This window comes from Harpia harpyja, chromosome 14 (assembly GCF_026419915.1).
Source record: "Harpia harpyja isolate bHarHar1 chromosome 14, bHarHar1 primary haplotype, whole genome shotgun sequence".
NCBI lineage: Eukaryota > Metazoa > Chordata > Aves > Accipitriformes > Accipitridae > Harpia > Harpia harpyja.
In genome coordinates, this window is record NC_068953.1 from 34,991,391 (window position 1) to 35,018,729 (window position 27,339).

At 38.8% G+C, this 27,339-nt stretch overlaps 1 protein-coding gene across 3 annotated transcripts in view; it reads left to right on the forward strand.

Annotated features, from left to right (window-relative positions):
• TLN2 (talin 2) overlaps positions 1-27,339 on the forward strand; it is a 206,444-nt gene that overhangs the window by 110,940 nt on the left and 68,165 nt on the right. For all 3 annotated transcript variants that reach the window (XM_052806996.1, XM_052806995.1, XM_052806997.1), the window contains exons 16-31: positions 527-635; positions 1,328-1,536; positions 2,378-2,476; positions 4,795-4,962; positions 6,472-6,766; positions 10,825-10,991; positions 12,084-12,212; positions 13,792-13,905; positions 15,796-15,909; positions 17,262-17,396; positions 18,393-18,521; positions 19,145-19,247; positions 21,767-21,975; positions 22,800-22,919; positions 23,959-24,156; positions 26,307-26,446. In XM_052806996.1, the coding sequence (XP_052662956.1) occupies positions 527-635; positions 1,328-1,536; positions 2,378-2,476; positions 4,795-4,962; positions 6,472-6,766; positions 10,825-10,991; positions 12,084-12,212; positions 13,792-13,905; positions 15,796-15,909; positions 17,262-17,396; positions 18,393-18,521; positions 19,145-19,247; positions 21,767-21,975; positions 22,800-22,919; positions 23,959-24,156; positions 26,307-26,446 (2,438 nt within the window). The remainder of the gene's footprint in view (positions 1-526; positions 636-1,327; positions 1,537-2,377; positions 2,477-4,794; positions 4,963-6,471; positions 6,767-10,824; positions 10,992-12,083; positions 12,213-13,791; positions 13,906-15,795; positions 15,910-17,261; positions 17,397-18,392; positions 18,522-19,144; positions 19,248-21,766; positions 21,976-22,799; positions 22,920-23,958; positions 24,157-26,306; positions 26,447-27,339) is intronic.

Here is a 27,339-nt window from a genome sequence, read left to right on the forward strand (position 1 = left end):
AGGAATTCATGTACAGTGTTCCACCTCACTCTAATCAGTCTTCTGAGGTTAGATGTAGCAGACTTCATTGCATAACCATGTCTGGAATCCTATTTGTTTCATATGCCTATGTACGATTAAATGCAAACTATGGGCAATATTTATGGTGGGAGTGACTGCCTTCCAGACACTTGAAAAATAAGAACAAAATATGATTCTGTTTCCCTGATCCAGGTTATGGCAGGAGGACAGATCAAGAGACTGTTGTTTATGGGGGACTGTCAGTCAAGAGTGTTTAGCCTAGTCTTCATGAATGCACTGTTTATGGCCTTTACCTTAAAAGGGCAGCTGTTGAAATGTGATAGCAATTCTGTAGTGAAGATTCAGCAAAAGAAAATGCTTGCTTTCATATTTCACTTTAAAGGCTTGGTTGTTGTCCTCTGTTTCACTTTTAAAGGTTCGTGGAGGAACGAGAGATTTACATAGTATCTCTTCTTACAAAACCTCACTGCAATCCTTAATTCTTGTTTTTGTTACTGCTCTTCAGGCATCAAGAGTATGGGTTCAGAACAAGGTTGATGAATCAAAACACGAAATACACTCCCAGGTTGATGCTATCACTGCAGGAACTGCATCTGTTGTTAACCTTACAGCAGGTAAATTTCAAAGGGAAGGATTTCCTTGCAGTCTCCTAGTTATTTATCAATCTAATTCAAGTAACATAGGGACTGAGTATGGGGCAGCTGGAGAAAAATTTTCTTCAAATACCCCAATAGCTAAGTGCATTGATGTGCGGAACAAGTTTTCTGTCCCTCCCAACACAATTTTTGTATCTTCAATTTATCCCTTACACTAAAGCTACAACCATTGATGAAGATAAAACGTAGCTTGCTTGTTCAACAAAGTAGAGGGTGTTTGCAAGGTTACTACAAAAATACATTATTGATCTGACAGTTGTTAGAGAGAGATTGTGTTTATTGATAGTGTTCTTTTCTTCAGTAAATTACAGGTTGATGTAGCTGTGAGTGGCTTAAAAGGGACAACACTGTATTACCTTCGGTTCTTTCAATGTTGAAAGATAGCTGAAACTGTGGACTTCGTAGCAAATTGCATTGAATGAAGAGAAATTCTATGAAAAGATAAATTCTTGTAGAAGAAATAATGTAGGAATTGGAAAAATTATAGCAGTCTAATTATTTTAAACTGACAATAAAATTACTTCATAGGCATTGCTTGGCTATCTTGAAATGTCTCTTTTTTTTCTCATGAGTGTAGCTTGTGGTAGCTGCCTCTTTTTCCCTTTTAACCACTAAAGCATTCTGATCATGAAAAAACATTTGCTCTACAGGGGACCCAGTTGACACTGATTACACTGCTGTGGGATGTGCAATTACAACCATCTCTTCCAACCTCACTGAGATGTCTAAAGGTGTGAAACTGCTTGCTGCTCTCATGGATGATGAAGTTGGAAGTGGAGAAGACCTCTTGAAAGCTGCTCGAACATTGGCCAGTGCTGTCTCAGACTTGCTGAAGGCTGTGCAACCTACTTCAGGAGAGGTGAGTAGATGGAAACTTTACAAGTTCCCTCTTTGAAGTGCGTGGCTTTGGCTTTTTTGAGAAATGTTAGCTTCTAAGCCTTACCTGCTCAGTGCCACAAAGTCCCCTGTGCAAGCAGTTCTTTTGACTACTACTTATTCCTTCATCTGTCTCTGTCTTTATGCCTTGTAAGTCTTGCACCTCGATATTAGAATGTTCTGTGTTATATGCAGAGGCTAATCGATTTGTGTAATAAATAGTTAATTTATCTGGGTACTGTATTCTCTTTTAGAAACAAATTTCAAACAGTACTATGACTCAGTTTAATAGGAAGTGGAGAGATGCTCATGATTTTTTTTATTTACTATCTTTGTCTACTTTTGACATATAAAATGAGAATTTAATCCCTCTGTTGTAGTTTTCCAGAAATGAGTAGTACTGACCAGGATAGACTATATTGATCAGTTTGTTACTTGTTGGAGTCTGCAGCCAGTTTGCCTTATATCTCTTAGATTCAGTTATTTATGTTTTGAAGAACATGAAATCTCTTGATGTTTCATATCAGTTGGCATATTGACTGTCCATCCTTAATTATCCTTGGAGTTATTACAGCAATGTCTATTCAAGTTCTTCAAAGTTCTTTACATGTTCTCTGGGAGCACTTTAGATGAAACCCCTGAATTATGGATGTGCAGTTGTGCATGTGGAAAAGTAAAGATTTTTCCAAAGTATTTCTGTTGTGTAATTTTTTTTTAGCCATGTATTGATTGCACGCTAATGCAGAAGTTCCTTGAGGAAATACAAAATTCAAGTAAAACTCATTTTCTTTGAATTAATGTATTTCACCATTATATTTTTCTAGCCTCGACAGACAGTTTTGACTGCAGCTGGAAGCATTGGGCAAGCAAGCGGGGAGCTACTGAGACAAATTGGAGAAAATGAAACAGATGAAAGGTTCCAGGTAATGAGGGGGTTGCTTGTCACTGTCAGAACTGTGCAGCTTTCTAATGAGGAGGCGACTGCATAAAACCAGGCTTCCCAAAGTGCAGTTAGAAAATGCTAGATTTTGAAGTTTCTCAATGCTAATTGAGGTTAATCCATTATGAAATTCTTTTTAATTACACAATCATAGAGTGCTGATTTCATAGGAACCCCTACTTCATTCTGCGTATCGTATAGATGCTTTTTTGCCTCATGGAGAGCCGTTTGCACTGTACTCCCCTCTGTTTAAAATGCATGGCTCATGCTATTTGCATACCAGTCAGACTCTTACTTTCAAATTCTACTCTGATTTTTACATTTACCAGTACGTTCATCACTGGCTTCTTTTATGGTGACTTTCAGTACCTCAGTATTGCACAGATAATATCTTTTATAGCTTTCCTGTAGGGTGTGGAACTGTCATTCCATTTTACAGATGGAAAATTTGGCATGGAAGTCTGGAGATTTGCTAATTTGAAATACCCTTTGACTTGTTGATCTCTCAAATTCTTGGCATTGTGTCACACTAGATGTTTGAATCACAGTTCCCCTTTGCTTCAGTTGCAACAGAGTGCAAGTTATATCACATAGTGCCAAGTTAGACTCAGAAAATAAGGAACAGCAAACAAAATATTTTTAAAAACTCTGCCTATCTTCACTAAGTATACCGCATCAGATACAAGATTATAATTGAGTTTTTGAGGGTGACATGCGTAGTCTTAACCAATTGTTCTGAATGCCATAGGGATTTTGTGGGAAGCAGTGTATTAAAACTTGCACATGCACACAGACAACTTCAATCCTTACCCTCCCTTGTGTTTCACTGTCTTTGCAAGCTAATGACCTATTATGCCATGTATTTATGAAGAATGAATGAATGTTTATTAATAAACAATGAGTATTTCTCCTCATTAAATACAGTGGTTTTCACATAAGTGTTTGCTGTGTCTGTATGTATGCATGTAAACCAGAATTTTACACAACCTTTTGGTAAACCGAGTAGAAGAAAATTATTGTATTACGACCATAATTTCTTTAAGATTATTAGAATTATCAAATCATAATGCCTGTATGACTTAATAACGGTGTTAGCTATTAGCAGTTTAAAACCGTTGTTCCTAAATGCTCTGTTAAAAACATGTTTGGATTTTTTTCACTCAATGCCAAGAACAGGTTTGCACCAGAACCAAGGGGAAGTAATTTATAGCAACGGATAGACCTCTGGAATGCACTGTATGCAAGATGTCTGCTAATATAACTTACAGGCTATTTGAAACTCTCGATCCACTAGTAAATCTGTCTGCAAGTTTCATCAGAGTTCTCATTTGTATTCCTAGTTGAGTATGTATTGCAGCCCTCTCTTTCTTGGCTAAGAGAAGGAACCTAAACATTCTGATAAGTGCTATGGAGTGTTGGAGAAGGTGGGTAAGGAGAAGGATGGTTTATCATGCCTTCATATCCTTAAAAACAAAATGAAAACTAGTGTTCTTAATTTTTTAAATCCAAGGTTTTCTTTCTGCTCTGAAGTTAAAATTACGCATATCTGTAGTATCTTTTTGCAGGAAAGCCAGGTCATTTTAACAGTACAGGCATTAGGAAGGAAGAAATTTTCTGAACTTTTTCATTGCAGGAATTAACACATGAGCGTGTTTTAATTTTGCAGTTTCAGAGTTTACTAAATTATTTTTGTACAAGGGAAAAATGTTCTGGAATAAAGACCTGTTTTGAGTTATATTGTAGGAGCAGTAATTTATAGGGTGATATTTACATCATGGACGAGGAAATATTGTGGTTGGAAATGGCATTTTCATAAAAGGAGTGGCAGTTGTCATTACTGTTAAGCACAATTAAGTACTTGAATTTAGTATTAACTCAAGTACTGTCTGTCCTCAGCAGTTTGCTCCGTGAGGTTGTCATCTTTATTGCAGATATTTATCACATGTTTAGTGGTGAACTCCAGATGTTTTTATACTAATAGTGTATTCTCAGGAAGTGAAGATAAGCACATTGCTATTTGGGACATAGATTTGTTCTTATGGACTCTGAGCCAGTTCAAAATTTGACAGTCCGTACTCATTCAGTCCAGTAACTTGATAATGTAGATAGAGAAATGGTTGTACTGAGAGCAGAAAACTGTTGAGTTTTCTGAGTAATAGTAATGTCTGCTGCTTTACATGAAACAAAATGTTTAACTTTTGATACAAGAGAACTTCTTACCTTCAGGAGACTTATCTTAATATAAACAAAGTATATACTTTTTTTGTTCATAAGACTGCGTTTTCCCTTTATTTTAACCAGGATGTTCTGATGAGTCTGGCCAAAGCTGTTGCAAATGCTGCTGCCATGTTAGTGCTGAAGGCCAAGAATGTAGCACAGGTGGCTGAGGATACAGTCCTGCAGAACAGGGTCATTGCTGCTGCTACACAGTGTGCACTCTCTACTTCCCAGCTTGTGGCTTGTGCAAAGGTGAGGCTAGCAGTGTTTGTGAGGTGGCAAGGCATCGTTTCAAGTGTATGCTATTATGTATTTCCAATGGTCTCAGGCAACATACTGTGTTAATATCATAGATCTATATTTATGCAATATCAAAGTCATTGATTAATAAATTGTCACCCATAACAGTGGCAATCGGGAGCCCAGAGGATGTGAGGTGTTGCTGTAATCTCCAAAGAAGGTTCCACAGATAAGAGCCCATCTGATTGGTTACTAATGCTGATAAAATAAAAAACTAAAAAATATTAGTTCAAGAAGCACAGCTTGTCTGGGGGATTATATAAGTTTTCTAATAAAGCCTAGTATTAGGATGGGTTCACCTCATCTAAAGCTAAATAATTAAAAGCTGGTATTCTTGCTGAAAATAAAATCTAGTTGGTGATCATTGATTTTAAATATATTTGCACTAATTTAGAGTAGCCAAGTCATCGTAATAGATCCATTGCTTTTGGCCAAGTACTGATTTTCACTCTAAGCAAATTACAAAGGAGTTGAGATCAGACCTCAAATTCTGAAGTCTGCAATCGGAGCATTACATCTTCTGCAGCCTTTTTTGTCTTAAAAATAAATAAATAAAGTATTTAATTTCAAAAAATTAAACAGTTTGCATTTCCTACTTGGATGCTGCTTTTGAAGTCTGCAGTGTCATCTTTTGCAGGGAAATGGGTATTCAACTGTTGTGAAACATCCAGAAGGTTTATATTAAAATTGATAGCCAATATTAGGTATTAAATTTTCAATATTTTCTACTTTATTTCTCTGGCTGCAAGGGCTTTTTGTAATGCATATATATCAATTTTCATTATTTGGACTTGATGTTCATACTGCCTGTGAATTTCTTCAATATGGCATAAGACACCCAGTGGCATTTTGTTTTCCTCATAAGATATGCACAGTTTTCCATTGCTAAAAGCTGTCTGGATATGCCTGAATAAAATGGGGGAGTATTGTTTGTTTCTAATCTGTAGATTACAGAGTTTATTACTTGTCTTGTGGCTTCAGAAGGAGAAGGTTGTTTGGCTTGTGCCAAGCACTACTTCTATTTAAACAAACAAACAAAAGGCTGTTATAAGAAGGCTTTACAGACCAATTCTAGTTAAGATTTAATTTTATTTGGAATTCCCAGGTACAGGAGTCTGCCAGTGGATGCAGTTACTCTGGAGGAGTTTGGCCCATGCCTGCCCTCCAGAACTACTGTCTAGTGTTTTCTCAGTTGAGTAGCTGCTGAAGAAGCATGAAACAAGGTGGGGGCCTCCATTCTCAGAATCTAACTAGATATTAAATTAACAATATGCAGAGCCCAGATGCCTAATCTAGATATCTGAAGCTACCTATTTAAATACTCACTTTCAGGGTTTTTTGTTTAGGGAAAACAGTTAAGTTAAAAATGAAACATCTACTACAGTAGCTATTAACTTGTTAGTAGTTAGGAAATTTGCAAATAAGCCTTTTCTGAATGCTTTGTGTTCTTTCCCCACGCAGGTTGTGAGTCCCACCATCAGCTCTCCAGTGTGTCAGGAGCAGCTGATTGAGGCAGGGAAACTGGTAGACCGTTCAGTGGAGAACTGTGTGAGGGCCTGCCAGGCTGCCACAGATGACACTGAGTTACTGAAGCAGGTCAGTGCAGCTGCTAGCATTGTCAGCCAAGCCCTGAATGACCTCTTGCAGCATGTCCGCCAGTTTGCGAGCAGGGGAGAGCCCATTGGACGCTATGACCAGGCTACTGATACCATCATGTGTGTCACAGAGAGTATTTTCAGTTCGATGGGAGATGCTGGTAAGTTTCTCTAATGGACAGTAGCTTTCCACAATTCAGAGGTTTGCACATTTCAAATAATGCAAGTAAAAAACCTTCTCTGAAGTGTACTGTGCTTCTAGGCTAGTGCTGTCATGATGGGTAGTCATTCAAACCATAATATTAAATCAGCAAAATGCACGTAGCTGTGTGCTAGATTGAATGAACATTCTGTGAAAACAATCAATATCATGCTAAAGGATCACTGTAATATATTTTCTGTTTTCTATCACTGCTTAACTTCACAGAATTGTGTAGCAATTTCTCCTCTCCAAACACGAAGACAGGTACCTGCGTGAATACTTCCCAGTGATTGATTTTATTAGCGTAGATTTTGTTGTAGGTTTTGAAACTTACTTCTGCTTCTTCCTGTGATACTTGTAAAAGTGCAGCTTCTAGAACCAACCAAAACTTGAGTTGCCTAACGTTTAACTGATCCAATATGAATTTTTAGAAAAGAACCATTAAATTTTTTAGAATGGTGACATTTCAGTAGTTATAAATGTTATGAAGCAGTAACAGTGTGAAGGGGCAGCATCAACTTGAAATCAAGACAATTCATAGAAAGTGTAAAATGGGATCAGTTTTGAAAAGCAGTCATGGTGAATAGTATGGTTTTGGTCTTCTCTTTCATGTTATGTAAATGCAAGGCCAGGAAAGAAAATATTTCAGTTACGGTTGTATTCACGTTACAGTTGATATGAACAAATTAATCTTTTATTGTGGAGTCATCTTAGTTGTTACGTTTAAGAGGTAAAACTTTCAGATGTTTCTATTTTTAAGGAACTGTCATTTCAGCCATGCAGCACTCTTCTAGAGGAACATGTGCAAGGAAGTAATTAGTGAATTTCTCAGTGTATTTTGACCCTGGAATCTTCTCTATGAGAAATCTGAGTGATTAAAATTTTTAAAAGATGCACAGGAATGTTTGCTAAACCACTCTTAGTCTTTGAATTGAAAGCTGTGGAAAAAGTTTTCTAATGCTCTGGAGCTATCCTAAGGAATTTAATTACTGTAGATGTGCACAGGAAAGCATGTCAAGTTTTATGTTTAGCTGTCATTTATGATTCAGCTTCTGTATAAAAGGATGCAGTGAAAGAGATGATCTTGGATAGCATTTATTTTCTGTTCACAGTCAAATATCTTGTTGTGCAATACTTAGTTTTCAGTAGAAGGCATTCAGATTCCAGTCTGTGTTTCCAGCTTATCATTGCACTCTTGCAGTCGCAATTTTAACAGCAAAGAGACTCTGGCTTGTGACTGCTGTATTATTGCCCAAACAGGTTATTCTTTCGGTTTGATTACTGGCTTAATACTGTAAGAAAGGGCATTTAAAGAGATTTTTTCAAGTGGAATATTTGAACTGGGAGCTGAGTTAGCCATTATTGGTAAAAATTTTAATGGCAAAATTGCATACTGGGAAATAGTTGATAACAGCTAAGAAACTTTAATTTTTTTGCCTTGCCTGAGCAGAGGAGCCTGCTAAGAAGGGATTTAATTCTGAAGCCCACAAGTCACCTTTACACATGAGAAAAATGCTGCTTTGCTTTTCTTTCCCATGATTTTTTAAGACCATTTGAAAAGAATGAGGCCTTAGACCCAAACACGTCTTACCTGATTTGATAACCTACAGAAAGCCAAGGCTTTATGGGTTCAAGTGTATTATGAAGGAGTTCACGTGTATGTTTTACTGACCAAATGAATTTGCTCTAGAAAGGGTATCCACTTCAGAAGCACGGTTGTTTCATCTCTGTGCTTCACCATGACCAGAACATGACTCTAGTATCTTAAATATACACCTTATTTTTGGCCAAACCCACCTAACTGGTGCTGAGTCTCTTCTGACAGAGTTCTTAATTTAATTTATATTAGACAGAAGATAATTCCCCCAAAGAAGAATAGGTGAAAGATGGGTAATATTTAATAATAATAAGAGTGAAATCTTGGCTGTAATTTGAAAGCAAAATTATTAGTCTTCACTGGGCCAGGAGTTTCTTTGAACTGTATATTCAAAATTACCTTAAAGTATTGATTTTTGGTTTTTGTCTTGCTATCTGGAATGCAAATACTACGTTTTTTTCTTAATCTCCTCTCTAGCGGTTTCCTTCATTTATGTTGCAATCCAAGATTTTGTTTATGAAGCTTCTAAGTTATGAACTATTCGTGTATCATTTTCAAGTCAAAAGAATACTTCAGCAAATATAACTTTATTTTCATAGAATCATTTAGGTTGGAAAAGACCTTCAAGATCATCGAGTCCAACCATCAACCATGCCCACTAAACCATGTCCTGAAGTACCCCGTCCACTCGCTTTTTGAATACCTCCAGGGATGGTGACTCAACCGCTTCCCTGGGCAGCCCATTCCAATGTCTGACAACCCCCTCAATAAAAAAATTTTTCCTAATATCTAACCTAAATCTCCCTTGCCTCAACTTGAGGCCATTTCCTCTTGTCCTATCTCCAGCCACCTGACAGAAGAGACCAACACCACCTCACTACAACCACCTTTCAGGTAGTTGTAGAGAGCGATAAGGTCTCCCCTCAGCCTCCTCTTTTCTAGACTGAACAACCCCAGTTCCCTCAGCCGCTCCTCATAAGACTTGTGCTCCAGGCCCCTCACCAACTTGGTTGCCCTTTTCTGGACACGCTCCAGCACCTCCATGTCTTTCCTGTAGTGAGGGGCCCAAAACTGAACACAGTACTCGAGGTGCGGCCTCACCAGTACTGAATGCAGGGGAACAACCACCTCTCTGCTCCTGCTGGCCACACTATTTCTGATACAGGCCAGGATGCCGTTGGCCGCCTTGGCCACCTGGGCACACTGCTGGCTCATATTCAGCCGGCTGTCAACCAGCAGCCCCAGGTCTTTCTCTGCCGGGCAGCTTTCCAGCCACTCTTCCCCAAGCCTGTAGCGCTGCATGGGGTTGTTGTGACCCAAGTGCAGGACCCGGCACTTGGTCTTGTTGAACCTCATACAATTGGCCTCAGCCCATCGATCCAGCCTGTCCAGATCCCTCTGTAGAGCCTTCCTACCCTCAGGCAGATCGACCCTGCCTCCCAACTTGGTGTCGTCTGCAAACTTGCTGAGGGTGCACTCAATCCCCTCATCCAAATCATCGATAAAGATATTAAACAGAACAGGGCCCAACACTGAGCCCTGGGGAACACCACTTGTGACCCGCCGCCAACTGGATTCCCCCCATTCACCACAACCTTCTGGGCTCATCCATCCAGCCAGTTTTTCACCCAGCGAAGAGTGCACTTATCCAGGCCACAAGATGCCAGTTTCTCAAGGAGTATACCATGAGAGACAGTGTCAAAGGCCTTGCTGAAGTCAAGGAAGATAACACCCACAGCCTTTCCCTCATCCACTAGGCAGGTCACCCGGTCATAGAAGGAGATCAGGTTGGTCAAGCAGGACCTGCCTTTCGTAAACCCATGCTGACTGGGCCTGATCCCCTTCTTATCCTGGACTTGCCATGTGAGTGCTCTCAAGACAAACCGTTCCATAATCTTCCCCGGTACCGAGGTCAGGCTGACAGGCCTATAGTTCCCCGGATCCTCCCTCCGACCCTTCTTATAAATGGGAGTCACACTGGCAAGCCTCCAGTCCTCTGGGACCTCCCCTGTTGACCAGGAACACCGACAGATGATAGAGAGTGGCTTGGCAAGGACCTCTGCCAGTTCCCTCAGTACTCTTGGATGGATCCCATCAGGTCCCATAGATTTGTGATGGCGTAGTAGGTCCCTAACTAATTCCTCCTGGATTAAGGGGGGTATGTTAAGCTCTTCATCCTTACCTTCCAGCTCATGGGGTGGAGTACCCTGAGGATGACTGGACTCACTATTAAAGACTGAGGCAAAGAAGGCATTAAGTACCTCGGCCTTTTCTTCATCACTGGTTGCTATGTTCCCTTCTGTATCCATTAAAGGAAAGATATTCTCCTTGGGATTCTTTTTCATCTTATTGAGATGACTTCTGAAACCAAAACTGAAATGCAGAGAGAATGAAAGTAAAAATCTAATTGTATACCACAGGTGAAATGGTACGGCAAGCCAGGGTACTGGCTCAAGCCACTTCTGATCTCGTCAATGCCATGAGGTCAGATGCTGAAGCAGAAATCGACATGGACAACTCTAAGAAGCTTCTGGCTGCCGCAAAGCTCCTGGCAGATTCTACAGCCCGCATGGTTGAAGCTGCAAAGGTACCAGGAAAATGAACTAATTGTCAGCTTAAAATTGTGTGGTTATACATGAAGAAGAAATGGTATGTGGGATATTATGGATAGGACCTGGCTGATAGTAGAGGCTCTTTTTCTTATCCTGTAAATGTGCATTTAATGACTTATCCTAGGTACGTTCTAGGTATTACTTGGGGGTTTTTGGCTTTAAAAACCCTTCTTGCACTACTTTGCTCACCTGTGTGCAGGGTGGTCATGACTCAAGCCATCTAGGGCAGTTACCACCAGCCATATCCTCTGTCTTCTACCAGTCTACCAATACTAATGGAACACCAAACCCATAGCAATCTCTTACAAGTATCTCTTACAAAAACTGTTAACAAAGCAACTCTGCCTCTGTCTTAGGACCAGTTTCCTCCACCTGGGGAATCTTGCCTGAGTTGTTCCTCCCCACCCCCCTATTCTCACAAGAGAGGCAAATATCTAACCTTTTTTTTCCTTTCTGTGCTAGAAACCTCTTTAAATCCATTAGGGAGGAATATGTTCTTAGAATTGTTTCCCAGATCCTGCACTTAAATGATGTTTACAGATCAGGGCCAGCCATTCTGCTAGGGCTCTGGAAGGCCCATATGCCTGGCTCCAGAACATATCCTTGACTTTGCATTACTTCCTCAGACTTCAAATGGAGAAAATCTACTGTGTTAAATCTCAAGGTCTGGACTGCAGTTACTGAAAGGCATACTGAATTGGGAATTGTAAAAACTTTTTTTTTTGGGGGGGGGGGGGTGTTCAAAACCTACGTTTATCAAAGGATGTTATTACAGATCATAGTGGAAGCAGTTTACAAAGGCTTTTTTACCAAGCACCTAAAGTAGTATAGGAAGCAAATGTTTAACTCTCTTCCTCAAAGTACCTAACATATACAGTAACAACCTTGCACTAGCAATAAATTTTCTGCTTCGAAGTCTTGTAACATTTTAATGTCATTTTAACTTTAGTTAAGATAATACAAGGAAAATAAAGACTGATGTCACAGATGCTGTCTGGATATTCATCTACATTTTCTCCAGGAACTTTTACTGAGGCTCATGTTCTTTGTTCTGAAATTTTGTGCAGGGAGCTGCAGCCAATCCTGAAAATGAGGATCAACAGCAGCGTCTGAGAGAAGCAGCAGAGGGACTGCGGGTTGCTACAAATGCTGCTGCACAGAATGCCATCAAGAAGAAAATTGTCAACAGATTAGAGGTTGGAAACTAGATATTGTTGAACTTTCAGTTTACTCCATTTTGATAATTAGTATCCTTAGATAATTTCAAACAATGCTTATTTCAGGAGAAGTGCTAAACCTAGAGTGATAGCGCCGTAAGCTCGGTTCCAGAGTACAAGGCTTGGAATTAGAGATGCTAGTATATGACACATAGTCCTCAGAAAATTGAGCAACTTGTATCACTGATGTAGTACAGTGGTGTAAGAATTTGACTCAGAAGGCATTTGATGGTGGCTTAGTAATAAAATTAGAACAGCTGAGGTTTCAGACAGCTGAGCTGAAACCACTTCATTACTATTTTAATTTATCTGTATGATCTGTAATTTACACACAATATCTTTTGGTGGTTTTAACTAGTATATCTGCCAGAGTTCCATGTAAATTTCCATGCAAAGATATGTTGAATTGCAGCATATCCAATTAAACTGGTAAGTTATTCAGAGAATCAAGGAACCAGAAATGAAAGTGAAAAGATATACATCATATCTGGTAGCACAGCCAAGGGGGAGGAAGGCAATTTACTGTGCACTAAGGATAAAAAAATGTCTGAAATTTGTCTTGTAGGCAAGGTTATTCTCAGCTAAAATGTAGAAAAGACAGATTAAAAAAGGAAGCCTTTCGTAATTCCTAGTTTCCAACTGTGGTTTTACAGTAGTCTGATTCAAGTGCAATGAGATTAGACAAACAAGGAAATTTAAGTAAGTAACCATGTTCCAGAAGTGCATTTAAATTACTGTATCTGGCTAGAACCAAAAATCAGGAGTGTTTCAGGAAATAAAGGTTCATGTCTCAATTTCCTAACTGCATGCAAAAAAGCTTTATTGAAAGGACGTTTTATTTGTCTTGCTGTTATAATATATACTGCCTTACAAGGGAGTGAAATGTGTAACGGTGAGAATGAACTTCATGCTTGGTTGTATTTAGTGGGCCGGTTAAAGAAAAGTATTGTACAACATGTTGGCATACTTTGGATAAACTGTTGAATTTTTAATTTTGTAATAGGGAGAGGTTGATAATAACACTCCTAGATATTTGGAGAAGGTCATCTTAGTGCTTTTAGACTCAGCAATACCAGTATTTTGTACCTCTGCATCGTTTTAGCATCTTTGCTTTTGCTGTAGAGCAATCTCGGTGGAAGTTGGCTCCCTTGAGCCTTTGGTCAGAGGTGTTAATGTAGCAGTGTGAAGCACTATGTGTACTTTGCCTGTTTTCTCTGGCCTTCTTTGTAAGTCTAATTGATTAGACCATTTCTGCTTTCTGTAATTGACTTCTTATGGTCATATTGCAACCTAAACTATGAAGGAGTAAGAGCTTAGAATCCTTTTAGTTCCATCTTTTTTCTTATTGGCAAGTTAGAGATGGATAACAGGGTTCAGCTCATTTTCATCTTGAGAGAAGAGCAATCCTGAGCTTCCTTAAGGCAAATCAAATTAATCAAGGGATATAATGTATTAATCTGTCAAAATTGTTACTGTCAAAGTTACCTATAATATGTGTTTCATCCTCTAAATTACTCAGACTTTTATCACTGATTTAACTGTTTCTTTTTCTCCAAAGATTGCAGCTAAACAAGCTGCAGCTGCTGCTACTCAGACTATTGCAGCTTCTCAGAATGCAGCTGTTTCAAATAAGAACACAGCAGCCCATCAGCAACTTGTGCAGAGCTGTAAGGTAAACATATCCCAACCCACTGACAAATAACTCTTGAACTCTGCTTTATGGGGAACTGAAGATCATCTTCTATAACAACACTGTTGCAACCTCAGAAGGAGATTTTAAAAAACAAACAAACAAAACCAACACCACACACACTCATCTTTATGGATTCTGGAGAACTGTCATTTAGTGTATTATCCATAGTTTCCATGCATTAGTGTATGGAGAGCTTTGAAAAGCTGAGCTGTTGGCTGTTAACAAATACCCCTGCAAACACCTCACTAGAAGGGATCGGCAGGCTTATATACCTTAGCATGTATCTGTTGAGTAACAACCAGTTCACCTGAAGCAAGTGCTTTAAAAGTTTTTCTGCAAATCAGTCTGCAGTACTATATATGCAGAGCTATGCTAGAAGCACTGTATGGAGGGGTCCGATTGCTCAGAAATTTTTACACTGGCAAGAAGTCTTGGCCACGTGTTCAGTGCATGAGTTTGCTCTTCAACAGGTGAGTAGCTGTAGGATCACCAAAACAGGCTGTTGAATGATACATGCAGTGAAATGGGACTGAGGTCTGCTATGGAATGAAGGTAACCTTTGAATTTTCCACAGCAAAGGATGGAGTAGCAATAGTGATTTATACTATAATGGAGTGAAATCCTTATTTAATGTATTGCTTAGATAATTGGTTATATAACTAACAATACTGATTGTGCTATTCTGATGTTCAGCCTACGAGCAACTGGGGCCTTAAATGTTGCTGTAAAAAATAAGTTATAGACCTTACTATGGGGTTAAAATGATTCCTAGCTTGAAGTTAAAGCTGCCAAGACCACAGATTTCAAGGTTTGCCTGAAGTCAAGCATAATTTTATAGTTCCAAGCTAGAATTCAGAGTCTGGTGAGAAGCTGTTTTCTTTTGTGTTTAAGCTACATTTGGCAGCTTCATTTCTAGCTCTGACTAATGTTGCTTCGGGTTTTTTAAAGAAATCACATTTAAACAAAAAATTGAAGAAATAGAATGCAAAAGGGTTTTCTTCTGGATGGAACAGCAGTTATGTGGGGAACAAGAACAAAACCATTAAAGAAGGCATCGTTAAAAGCCACATTAATATTCAGCAATTACTTCTTGTCATGGTGGTAATCCTGAGAAATGTTGGAGTTAAGGTAGCTCAAGTACATCTCAAAATTGTGTTGTAGGCAGCTGCTATTTCGGTATGACAGAAAAAAAAAAAAGCAAGCTGATTCACTGTATTGTTTAAAGTTCATTCTAATTTGATCTTGGTGATGATTTATTGCATAGCAGAGATGATCCAATACCTACTTTTTTACGTTTTGGAGGAAAAAAAAAAATTAGTATTTCACTGCTGAAATAAGTGTTATTGTGAAATGGATGGACAAGGAGCATGAATCTGGGCAGTCCAGGAATAAAGTTTTAGCAATACACACTAAAGAATGCTCCAGCCATACTATAAAGTTTCTATTGTTAGAAGTCAAGGACAAGTAGACTGAGGAGCTCGTTTGTAAAAGACAATGTTTTTCTGAAAGCAATGCATTCTCTTGAAAAATCTGTCACCTCCACTACTGGCATTTGAACATGCAAAGGAAGTAATTCAAAATAGTTTGTGTACATAATTTTGCAGAAAAATCTTAGATTGTCTTGTAGGATCTTTGAACTGATGAGTAGCTTTAATAAAGATTTCTTAAGTAGAATGCCTCTGAAAAATCCTATTATGTATTAATTCAGTTCCATGGAATCCTAAACGAATTCTGTGAAGGCACATGAGTATTGTACCTGTGAATACTACAGGTTGTCTTTAAGGGAGGTGGGGAGAGGGCTTGCTTTAGTGTCAGAGGGTTTGGAGTTTTTATTTATCTACTAAAAGCTTTTACCTTTGTTTATTATAGAATGTTGCAGACCACATTCCTCAGTTGGTGCAGGGTGTAAGAGGAAGTCAAGCTCAGGCAGAAGACCTCAGTGCCCAGCTTGCTCTAATAAATTCCAGCCAGAACTTCCTTCAGGTAAAGTGAATCAATTACTGTAGTAGATTACATCAGAGCAAAAAGCATTTTTTTGTTGCTGTATGTTTTTATTTGTGATAAATAAGCAGTAAACTGTTATGAAACATGTAAAGTTCATCGCTGACTGTGTGCCATAGCTAAGGAGAATTTAGTTCCTCAGGTCAGTTGGCTGAAGTGTGTTGAATCTGCGGAGAGTGAAAACTGCCAAAATTGAGGATAAAAGTAACAAGAAAACTAAAGTGTATGGAGAAGAAACATTTATTACTGTAGCACTTCCCTTCTGGGAAAGACTTTAAAGAACAAGATGGAGAGAATTCAGCATCTTTCTAAGTAGAGGTCTGAATATGTGAGATGCTGTTGTAACCTCTCTTAGTGAAGGTAAAGTTAGTGTTGCAGCAACAAGCTCCAGAATTCTTCATAAATAAAAGGGAATATTGCCATGTTTTTTTAGATACTAGCCTGCATACATAGTGAATCTTGATTGAAGTTTTGAACAAAACACAAAATTTTACTCTGCTTCTTCCAAAACATCTTAAAAAAAGATAAAATATTGAGCATTAATAGCAAAACAATTGGGTTTATTATTGACATTACAAGAAACAAACAGAAGAAACCAATTCTCTGTGTAATGACATGATCATTACTTGGCACCAGTTAGTCCTGTCTTAAGTGGGGTTGCTGTTAGCAGGTTCTTTATGGTCCCATGTAGGCAGAGGTATCGCAAACCATGCTCTTGCTCTGTTTGACTGTTTTGCTATATGATTTCCTCTGGAGTCATTAGAATGATCCGTCTCCCCTCTGGCTGTATGTGTGTACCATGGTGATGGAGAGAATCGGCAAGGTATTTTAATTGTATTAGAGGCAAACCCTGTGAGGAGTCATTGCCTGAATTACAGTTTTCAATTTATAGAAATTTGGCAGAGTTTAATATTTAGAAACATTGAGACAAATTTGCCATCTGTGCTACCTGGGCCTGCTCATACCACATGGATGCTGAATGGCAAAACTGCACATTTAAATATTTTTAAGTATTCTGCATGAGTACTCAGAGGCCTCAGGCAGACCTTGGTACCAATGGGGTAGTCATTGTACTAGTAAAGCACCAACGAGTCCTGCTGCAGAAAGACACTGCAATGTGGAATTATGACAGGGTGCAGGATATGAACAAAAGGGTGAGATCTAGAAGCTGCATGCTTAAGGAGCAGGGAAGCGCATGAAATGGTCATTACAGAAAATCTAGAAACCTCATGAGTGTGTGAATGGAGGAAGCAGTTTGTTTATTGAATCCTAAGCCTTCTTTAAAGATAATGAGCTAGTAAAACCAATTGTGTTCACTGCTCTTCTTTCAACAGCCTGGAAGTAAAATGGTGGCATCTGCTAAAGCTGCAGTGCCCACTGTGACTGATCAAGCAGCAGCAATGCAGCTAAGTCAGTGTGCAAAGAATCTTGCTACCAGCTTAGCTGAGCTCCGAACCGCGTCCCAGAAGGTAGGTAAATACTAGTTTTAATCAGCTAAAGGAAGATGGCTTGGATGGTGGTCACAAGCTCACTCTTTCTTGGCCCACTGTGTCTCCCCAAAGGGAACAGCTCATGCTCAGTCAGTGTTCGCTTTTCAGTGTTGCTTTTTGCGCACAGTTTGCTCGGACTCCTGGGTGGCTTCTGTGTCATAATAGAAGGGGGAGGGAGATGTGGCAAGAAAACTGAAAAGCTTGTGCTACACTTTCCATATCAGAAAGACACGAGGAGGGTATACACAGAGCAGCACGTGAATGCTCTGAGCTGCTGTTACATCTGAAGGAGACTGGGGAAAGGGGAGCGTATCTCTTGCACCTGCCAAACTGGGGTGAACCCAGATACAGCACTGCTGTGGTCAATCTTGTGATTGTGAACAGGAGCTATCATCTCTAAAACTCAGGGAAGCAGAGGCTATCTCTGTTTCACACATAGATTTCTAGACCATGTATGGGTTAAAAAAAAAAAAAAAAAAAAAGTTATCAGTGGGAAGTCTGCTCTTATTTTTTGTGTATGCTGAGGCCCAAAACCAGGATTATAGCATATAGGTAGCTACACCTGAGCTAACGTTGAAATTTCCAGCTCAGGTACTGATGATTTTGGGCTGCCACATCAGAGGGTTCACTGTGACTTTAGTCATGATGCATAGTTAGGCTATTTGTCAAAAGTCAAGTCCAGACAGCAGCAATTATTTTCTCAGTACCTGGACTGCCTAGTGTGAAGGTATGTGTACACAAGCTAAGTGCATCTCATTCCCCTGGTGGCTCTTAACAGTGTGTTATTCTATTCACAAGATAAGAATATTGTGCAGGAGTTTGGAATCCATGATGCGTAACACTTAAAGTGCCCACAATGGCCTGTAAAGTCATGAGAGCAGTAATTTGGGAGGGGGAGATTATGTATGAAGCATTTACTATTGCTGGTAGTGGCTTACAGCTGCTAACAGTGATATTGATCTGATTTCTGAATAGGCTCATGAAGCATGTGGCCCAATGGAAATTGATTCTGCTTTGAATACAGTCCAGACACTCAAAAATGAACTGCAAGATGCGAAGATGGCAGCTGTGGATGGACAGTTAAAACCTCTCCCAGGAGAAACTGTAATTGAGGAAGGATGTTCTTCATTTAAAAACAAACAAAGTTAGCTGTTAAAAATTTTAAGTATTGGAGGCAAAACAAGTCATGAGGCTTTGGATAATGATGACACTGATAGGATTTTGCACTAATTCTCTTAAAAAGAGTATATATTCTTACTACACCAGAAGCAAGTTCTGTAGCAGAATTAGTCATAGGACTGTAGGGCCTCCTTCCCTGTTGTACAAATTACAATTTAGTAGCAGCAATGTTTTGGTCTTTTCTTGTCAAAATGAACTTCTTTTCAATAGTGACAAAGATGAGAACTCAATAGTTCTAAGACTACCAGTTCTCGTAGACTTAAAGTGAAATGTTTTATTTGGCAAAAACCCCCTTCTCAGATGAAGCTATTGATTTCCATTGCTAATTATAAAATAGTTCTGTTGTTCATATTACCTAATATGTTAATTCATTTCACCCTGGACAGGGAAAACATGCTAGTCAAGTTTCAGAGAAACTGTGTGTGTGTTTGGTAGCTGAGGTACAAGCTTGGTTTTTGTTGAATGAGGAATTTTTTAGTACTACTTAAAAACAAGTGTGTTTTAGTTGAGCTTAAGCAAAGAATGTTGTCCTTTGCAACTTTTCACAGCTTGAGAAATGCACTCAGGACCTGGGAAGTACATCCAAAGCAGTCGGTTCATCAATGGCCCAGCTGTTAACTTGTGCTGCTCAAGGCAACGAGCACTACACAGGTAGTGTTTTATTCATAATGTCTCTGTGAAACCTCTGCTTTCCATAAAATACTTGATAGAAGGTTTTCTTATCACAGACAACTAAAATCAAGGAATTACTTTTCTTTTTAATGCTGATAGTGAACTGTGGCAAGTTACTACGAATTGCTAGTGTGAATAATGTGTTTCATAAAAGAATAGTGTTGCAATCTGCTGTGTGTCTGTATATAATCACAATAGATTGAGACATCTGTTGTTTTTGTAAATATAAGCCACTGAAACTCTGTAAAGGACAGAACTAAAATGTAATGCAATTTAAAGGTCAGTGTGACTGGAAATGTTGCGATGTCATTTCAGAAGGTTAAAAGGGTCTTTGGATATTTTTTGAAGCACAGGATGCAAACATACTTGGGATAGCTTGGTGATGTTTAAAACTGCATCTCTTACTAGATGTTACCAGTTTACATGTATAATGCAGCTGGTTTCTCTGACTCACTGATCACATTTGCATAGTTTGAGTTAAAGCCAACAGGGAATGTGGGCACACAGATTCTACAGTTTGTTTTTGTACCTGTGCTTTTAGAAACCAAAAACACCCTAATAAGGAAAATGCTCCTTGCAGGAGGGGAAAAAAGTTTACTCTTAGATGGTAAAATGTTCTGTCTCCTTATTTCTGTAAGAAATGAAAGCTGTTGATGCAAATGCTACTGTAGGATTTTTTTAAATAATACTGATAAAATGTATTATGGCAATTACCACTTCATTGGATATAATTGCATCAGGGCTACATAACTTAGTTGCTTTCATTTGAAGCAGATGTAATTGCACTAAGCTGGCTCGCATTTCTATCACATAGTTATGCAGAAGTTAGCACTGGGTATCTGGTGAAGGAATACAGAGACTTGCAGCTGATACCAAATAATTGAATCTAGTAGCTCTCAACATCAAGCTATAAGAGCTGTTTGGTTGGGAAATCCTACAAAGCAATGAGTTCTTTTCAAAGCTCATATAACTATTTTCTATCTCATACTGTCTTGTTATGTAAAAAAATCTCGTGTGCTCAAGTAAGCACTGAGTGTTTACAGGTATTATGACATTCTGCTGTTTCTCTGTGATAAAAATACTTTACAGCTTATATTCACTATTTAATAATTCCCTCTTGTCTGCAACTGTCACAGTAAGGTTTTTTTTCCACTTTGTGCTGAAAGTCATTGTAGAGGATGAAAGCAGCACCAAACTGAAAGTGATGCAATCAGACCTTTTTATTTTGTGGTACTGTGATAAATTAAGTCGAACTTAAAGGATGCTTACTGGTACTCTAAATAAAGGAAACAAAACATGTGGGTATTTTTCAAATTCAATTCAAATTTTCTTTAAATTAAGAATGTAGAAAGCTCTCTGTGGTTTGTCCAATAGAAAGGTTGTAACTGCAGCATAGGCAGTACTGTTTCTCTGCCTAGCTTTGCTTTACTTTGACATATAATATCACTTGCTTTTCATTACCTTCTAAAGTTTCTGCATTTAAAAATGTTCAGTTGACCAGAAGAGAAAATGTTAAAAGGCACTGGTGTTAAAATGCTAACATGGCTGCTTTGTGGGTTGTGATGTTCCAGTTTTCTAAATGTTTCCAGTAGGGATATTGGAACATTTCTAATTTATTTTTAATGCCTAAATATGGATAACTAAGAGGTCTTGTACAGCAAATGTGAACCTTTTCTATAGTTTTCTTTTGGTAGGAATAGCATGATTTTAACATTATCACTCAGAATATACTACCTACGTTAATTGCATATGTTGTTGACTAGACTACATGCTAGTTAAGGTCTTTTAGAAGACTATTTTATGTTGGTTTTCATTAAGGGCTGAATTAAATTTCAAAAATAGAATGGGACCATTATTCATACAGTCCTACTCCTTAGTGCTAAAGCTGATGAATGTCCTATAATGTTGGCCAGACAGAACACAGAAACTAATTTCATTACATCCTCTCTGTGACTTCATTCAGCTATTTTTATGTGCTTGTACTCACAGTAATGTTAGGTTATATCAAGTTGTACCATCCCTAATGATTTCTTAAATTTTTTTTTTTTTAATTGCTTCAACTTAAGGTATTGCTGTGTTTATTCTCTAAAAAATCCAAAGCTGCATTTTCAGAAGCGGCAGAGATGCTGTGGCTCTGAAGTCATGTACACCATTCTTGTAGACAATCACTTTCCTCTTTAGCTTGAGTATGAGTTTTTCCTCATTTCCAGGTTTTAGATTTTCTTCTTTTTCAGTGCTAAGATTTAGTCACTAATGTAGAGCTGTGCCCGGAACGTCGTCTTTGGGGTATAATATTTACTTTATGGCTTCACTACAGGCATTTCTCTAGGCAAATGATGCCGTGTATTTCAAATGTGTTCATGTTTGAAGATTTTCTTTTAAACTGCATTTGCAATGTTATTTTGCAATGGGATCATTACCTGCAAATTCATCTGTCATAAAATACAAAAATTGTCTTTAAGGGTACTAATAGAATCCTTGATGAAATCTGAACATAGGAGTTGCTGCCAGAGAAACTGCTCAGGCTTTGAAGACTTTGGCTCAAGCGGCACGAGGGGTTGCAGCATCTACTACCGACCCTGTGGCAGCACATGCAATGTTGGATTCAGCAAGAGATGTCATGGAAGGTTCTGCTATGCTTATTCAGGAGGCGAAGCAGGCCCTGGCTGCACCGGGGGATGCAGACAGTCAGCAGCGATTAGCCCAGGTAAGTTGCAACTTGAGCAGCTACATGAATTATCAAACACGCAGTGAAATTACTTAGAACATAGCATTAAATAATGAGAGAGAACAACAGAAAATAAGGCTGCAAGGAATGTCAGCTTTCTATTCCTTCCAGCAACTCTCAGATGGTAACATCATATTTATGTTAAACAATGCAGATGGTGCATAGTATGATATTTTAGTCACCTTTTAGAAAAATAAACTTATACAAAGATGCAGTTAAGTGCTTTTACCCACAATGCGTTTGAGTAGGCAGCTTGACTGCAAAAATGAAACAACTGTTAAACTGGTCATTATCAAATGAAGGATCTGTATTCATGTTATATGCAAAAAATGAATGCATGTTTTCTATACATGTGGCACCATTGCTACTGAACACTTTAAGGAGTAACAAGTTATTTTTTACTGGTTTGAAAAGGTCTATAACTGGCCTGTATTTTAAATAATTTCTTATGAGGAGACATTTGTTTTAATTGGGACTTTGAAAAAAGTAGCATGCAAAGGATTTCTGTGATTAGTATATGGTTAACTTCCATGGCGTTCCCTTATCTGCAGTGCTGCAGCCTTTATCCCAGGTGCCAGGAGCAGTTGTGGAGCTGCTCTGCCAACAGTATCCTATCAAATGGGTGAGCGTAAATAATGACTACTGCTAGACTACCGGTGAGCAAACCAAGGAAGTCGCAGGCCTCAAAAATGTTTTTGTTAGAGTCAGAATGTAGGAATTGCTGACTATGGAATGTGCCTCCTATTAGATAAATGACCACTTAAGCCTTTCTCAGTGTGGATGTATTTACTTATGTGTTGTAGGTGGCAAAAGCAGTGTCTCACTCCTTGAATAACTGTGTGAATTGTCTGCCTGGACAAAAGGATGTGGACGTGGCCTTGAAGAGTATTGGGGAATCTAGCAAGAAGCTCCTTGTTGATTCGGTGAGATGTCTTTTAACGTAGAAATAAATTTTAGAGAACCAAAAAGCAGATCTGGGTTCCCCATGTATCAAATTATTATTTAGTAAATGTGCCCTAAGTATACTTCATATAAGTTTTGTTTAAGTTTATGCAACTTTAAGTAGCTGCTACTTTGGCTGAAATGCTGTTCTTCTAGTTTTTGGGAAAGATGAAATGTGTCTGCGGCTTGTGAAGGCAATATTAAAGTTGTTGTCATAGATCACCATTAGTTTGGTTTTCTGAAAATGCTAACTGTGACTTAACATTTTGAAGAATGTGAAAATCAGAAAATCATAATCCATCTCCCATCTAGAAGTGATCAGTTCAGTTTAAGGAGCATTGTGGTCAGTCAAAAAATGTTTGGTGCATCTATGGTCATTTTGTGCAAGGAGAAGAATTGTATTTCTGTTTAACTGCATCCATGTCAAAAAAACCCTTTTGTGCACTGGTAATTTGCTGGAAGGTTATATGATTTGAACAACTTTTTTCTGCACTTACCAGTGATCCTGCTACCCTGTGAATGAAGGAGGGATTGTATTTTGATATGTTTGTGCAATGCCTTTTGGTAAAACCAGGTCAGGAGTTTAGAGTCATTGTGAAGAGCTGCCAGTACTTGTGTGGTGTTCTGGAAAGCTTGTTTGTGGAAGTGAATGATGACTTGGAGACCAAAATTCTCCAACTTTTGCCACTAAGTTCATCACTTCAAATTTTGTAGTTGAACCATAAAATAGCTATTGTCATCTCTATCCCTTGAAAGGCTTACATACTTGTCTGTCCCTTGAAAGAAACAGTGGGACTGAGGTTGTTGCATAGACTTCTGGTTGATAGCTGTCCCATAGTTACACTATTCTACTTTCAGAACTGAATCACTAGCAGTGCAGTTGCAGTACTCTGTTCTACCTTGTATGTGAAGCTCACTACTGTATTGCATTTAGTGTTCTTGAATTGTGTTGAACTTTTCAGTCGTGAAGGGCTGGTGTGACATGACAGACAATAAAATATGGCACTTGGTCTCTTACAGTTACCTCCAAGTTCTAAGTCATTTCAAGAAGCTCAGAGCGAACTGAACCAGGCAGCAGCAGACCTGAATCAGTCAGCAGGAGAAGTCGTCCATGCTACACGGGGCCAAAGTGGGGAACTGGCTGCAGCCTCTGGAAAATTCAGTGATGATTTTGATGAATTTCTTGATGCTGGTATTGAAATGGCTGGCCAAGCACAAGTAAGTTTTTTTTATCTTGCTAATTGGGACCAAGGATTATCTTGGCATAGTATCTCGCAGTGCAGTGTCTTGGTTATCTGGTAGCACAGTACAATGTGCTAGTGTGAGCCTATCCAAATATGACAGGTGATGTTTTTTATGAAGCAGTCATCTGTAACTGGTTATCCAGAGTGAAGTCAACTCAGTGTTTGCGTTCTGCACAGGATACTGGTATTTGTTCCTGTGCCCAGTCAGAAATATGACTTTGTACTCTTCTGTCTGGGTTGGGCTGTTAACTAATTTGAGCTGTATATCTGAAGGTACAAAGGTGTGCTCAACCTCTCAAAGCTTATGGAAAGGGTTGCTTCTATTTTGGTAGAACTACCATGGAGAATAATTTATGTGAACAGTGTTCAAAATTTAACACCTTTCTTTGCTAATTTTCCAGTGCTTTAAGTAGAGGGAGAAAAAGATGCATTTAAAATCCAGACTTGATATTGCTCTGTGGTGCGTGCTGCTATGGACCTGCTACAGAGTGGAGCAAGGATTTGAAGAGGGCTGGCTAAAATGCCATGGATCTGACAGCAAGCACTTGGACTTCTGTTTAGTGATCTAAAGTGTGGCAGAGTTCTATTCTGATGAACTCAGTAACAATCGGGAATGTTGTCACGTGTTACCTAGCTTATTCCTAGTAGTCTAGGTACTCGTATGAAGTTGGAGATATCTCCTTCATTTTATCTTACTGGGTTTAAGTGTACTGAATTACACTAATTGGTCATTTGTAGATGATTTAGCATTGCAAATGTCAGCATATAAGAAAGAGTCATGTACCAGGAGAGCTAGGAGGACTTGCAGAAAAAAGAATCTGCGGACTGTTTTGCCCTAGTTAGTAGGAGGAACTTGCAAACCTGAGAAATAATTGCTGAAAGAAAACTAGCCAGAAAGTCATGAGTGTGCCAGTCCTCTGAAGTCACTTATGAAGTCTAGAGAGCAGATGCTTTGTAGGTAGGGCTGAGTAGAGAGATCGGACAATGATTGCTGATTATTCTCCATCAAAACTTAATCTTTCAGGTTCCAGATCCATGAAGTGAGTTAGGCACCAAATATCAGCTGATTCTCTGAAACTGGGTAGGATTTAGGTACCTGACTGTCTTTTTAGCCATGGGCCTCATTGACTTTTAGAATGTTTTGTGTGAGGCAATTCAATGAAGGCAAAGGTGGAAATGATACTGCAAATAGCTAGTTGAAAAGAGAATTCCTGCTGCTGATGACCTTGTGGCCCTTGTGGATTTGCTTATCCTGCTGATATAGGGGTTGATAACGATCTTGGTTATTAATGGCTGATCTTTGCAAAGAGAATGCTTTCTGTCTGTGTGTAGTTATTTAGCCTGAATAGAAGCAATACCAGGTATTTTGGATGCCCAGCAAAATGCTGGGGTAGGGAGGAAGCAGAACGTAAATATAGAGTAAAAGCTATTCACGTCAGCTGAGTAATACGCACCTCTACATAAAAGCCCGAATAGACCGTTAGAAAGAATGGATTCATTTCTACTGATCGTTGACAGAAGAATCTAGTCATGGCTATTTGCTGTGATAATGCAGTACTTCCTGTAACTGTATGTTGATACAGGTTTTCCTTTTCAACCAATGGCTTAAAATAAATAATAGAACATCCAAGTCAGAATGTTTACCAAAGTAGGCTTATAGAAACATATTTCCTTGAGATAGAGGACTTTCTGGAGGGATCTTTCTGTGTGAGTAATCCCAGTTAGATGCTAGAGAGCCTGTGGGTTACACAGAGGTTGCTAGAATACAGGGAGTGTACACTGACTGAATAATGTGGATCAGTTGTGCCAGGCAGAGACACATGAGAGTCTTGACAACAAAAGCGTTGTTCAACAACTAGTAAAGTTTCTCCGTTGCTCATTTGTGAATACTGCCATTGTTAGAAACCAAGCTATTTGTTATATGGGTTTCTTTTTCTGTTATGTAAGGGAAGCTAGAGGCACCTGTCTGGGTGAAGAGAGGCTTTGGTCCATGTTCTTCTCCGGACTATGGTCCCCTCTATGTCAGTGGTTTCAGGTGGATAAACTGGGTTTCCAAATGTGGTTTTAGCACACACTCTTTATTGCAAGCTCTGCACTTAATGTTATGCTGCTGTGGCTTTTCAGACTAAAGAGGACCAGATTCAAGTAATAGGTAACCTCAAGAGCATCTCTATGGCTTCCAGCAAGCTGTTACTAGCTGCCAAGTCGCTGTCTGTTGATCCTGGAGCTCCTAATGCCAAAAACCTCTTAGCAGCAGCAGCAAGGTAAGGATGTGTTGCTTGCTTTAGGTTTTCCTAAGATGTTTGCATTTCTCTGTGATATTTGTAATGTGTTTATATATTCTTCTGCTATTGACAGTTAACTGAGTGGTTGGAACCTGCAGTTCTATTTAAAGGAAAGTAGGCCGGAGGAAAACTACTTATTTTGGAGTAGTTCCGTAACTGGCATAACTTGTTACCATTGGTGGAAATAAGAACCAGCAGTTGAAGAGTTGGCCTGGTTTTTCAAAGGGACTAGTGTGTTTTACCTACTGGTTTTTTACCATCTGTGTTCTGACAAGGCAGTAGCTAACAGTAAGCCTCTCAATCCCTAACAAAGAAAAGAAATTCAATAACATTCTTATATAGAATGTGCTTAAAAATCATGTTGTGGCTACCTATCATTAAAAGTGTGTATGTGTGTATGATCAAGTAAACTTGAAGAGGTTAGATGCTATGTTTATTTGGTGGAAGATACCCTTACTTTAAAGATTCTGTCAACCATGCCCTGAATTTCATCTTGTGGACTCTGTTGCTCAGTCAAGGCACTCAGTGTTTATGAGAAAAACAACACTGCATTTCAGTGTTTGACTGGATAATTTTCTCTCCTTCACTTTGTCAAACCTTTTTCACAATTTTTTTTTTCCCCTAATTAACTCTTTATTCAGTTTTCTAAGTTTGTAAAAGGAATGTTCAAATATCAGACTGGAAGGAGACTGCTGAAGGACAGATAGACATCACACCTAGAAATGTCAACATTAAATCAGATGAACATCTAAGATCATGTGGATGTGACTTACAATATTGTGTTCCAAAATGTTTATGCTCGCAAAGATGAGCCTAGACAGGAAGTGAGTAAGTGAAGACTGTTACTTCCTTGGGGATAATGTAGTTGATGT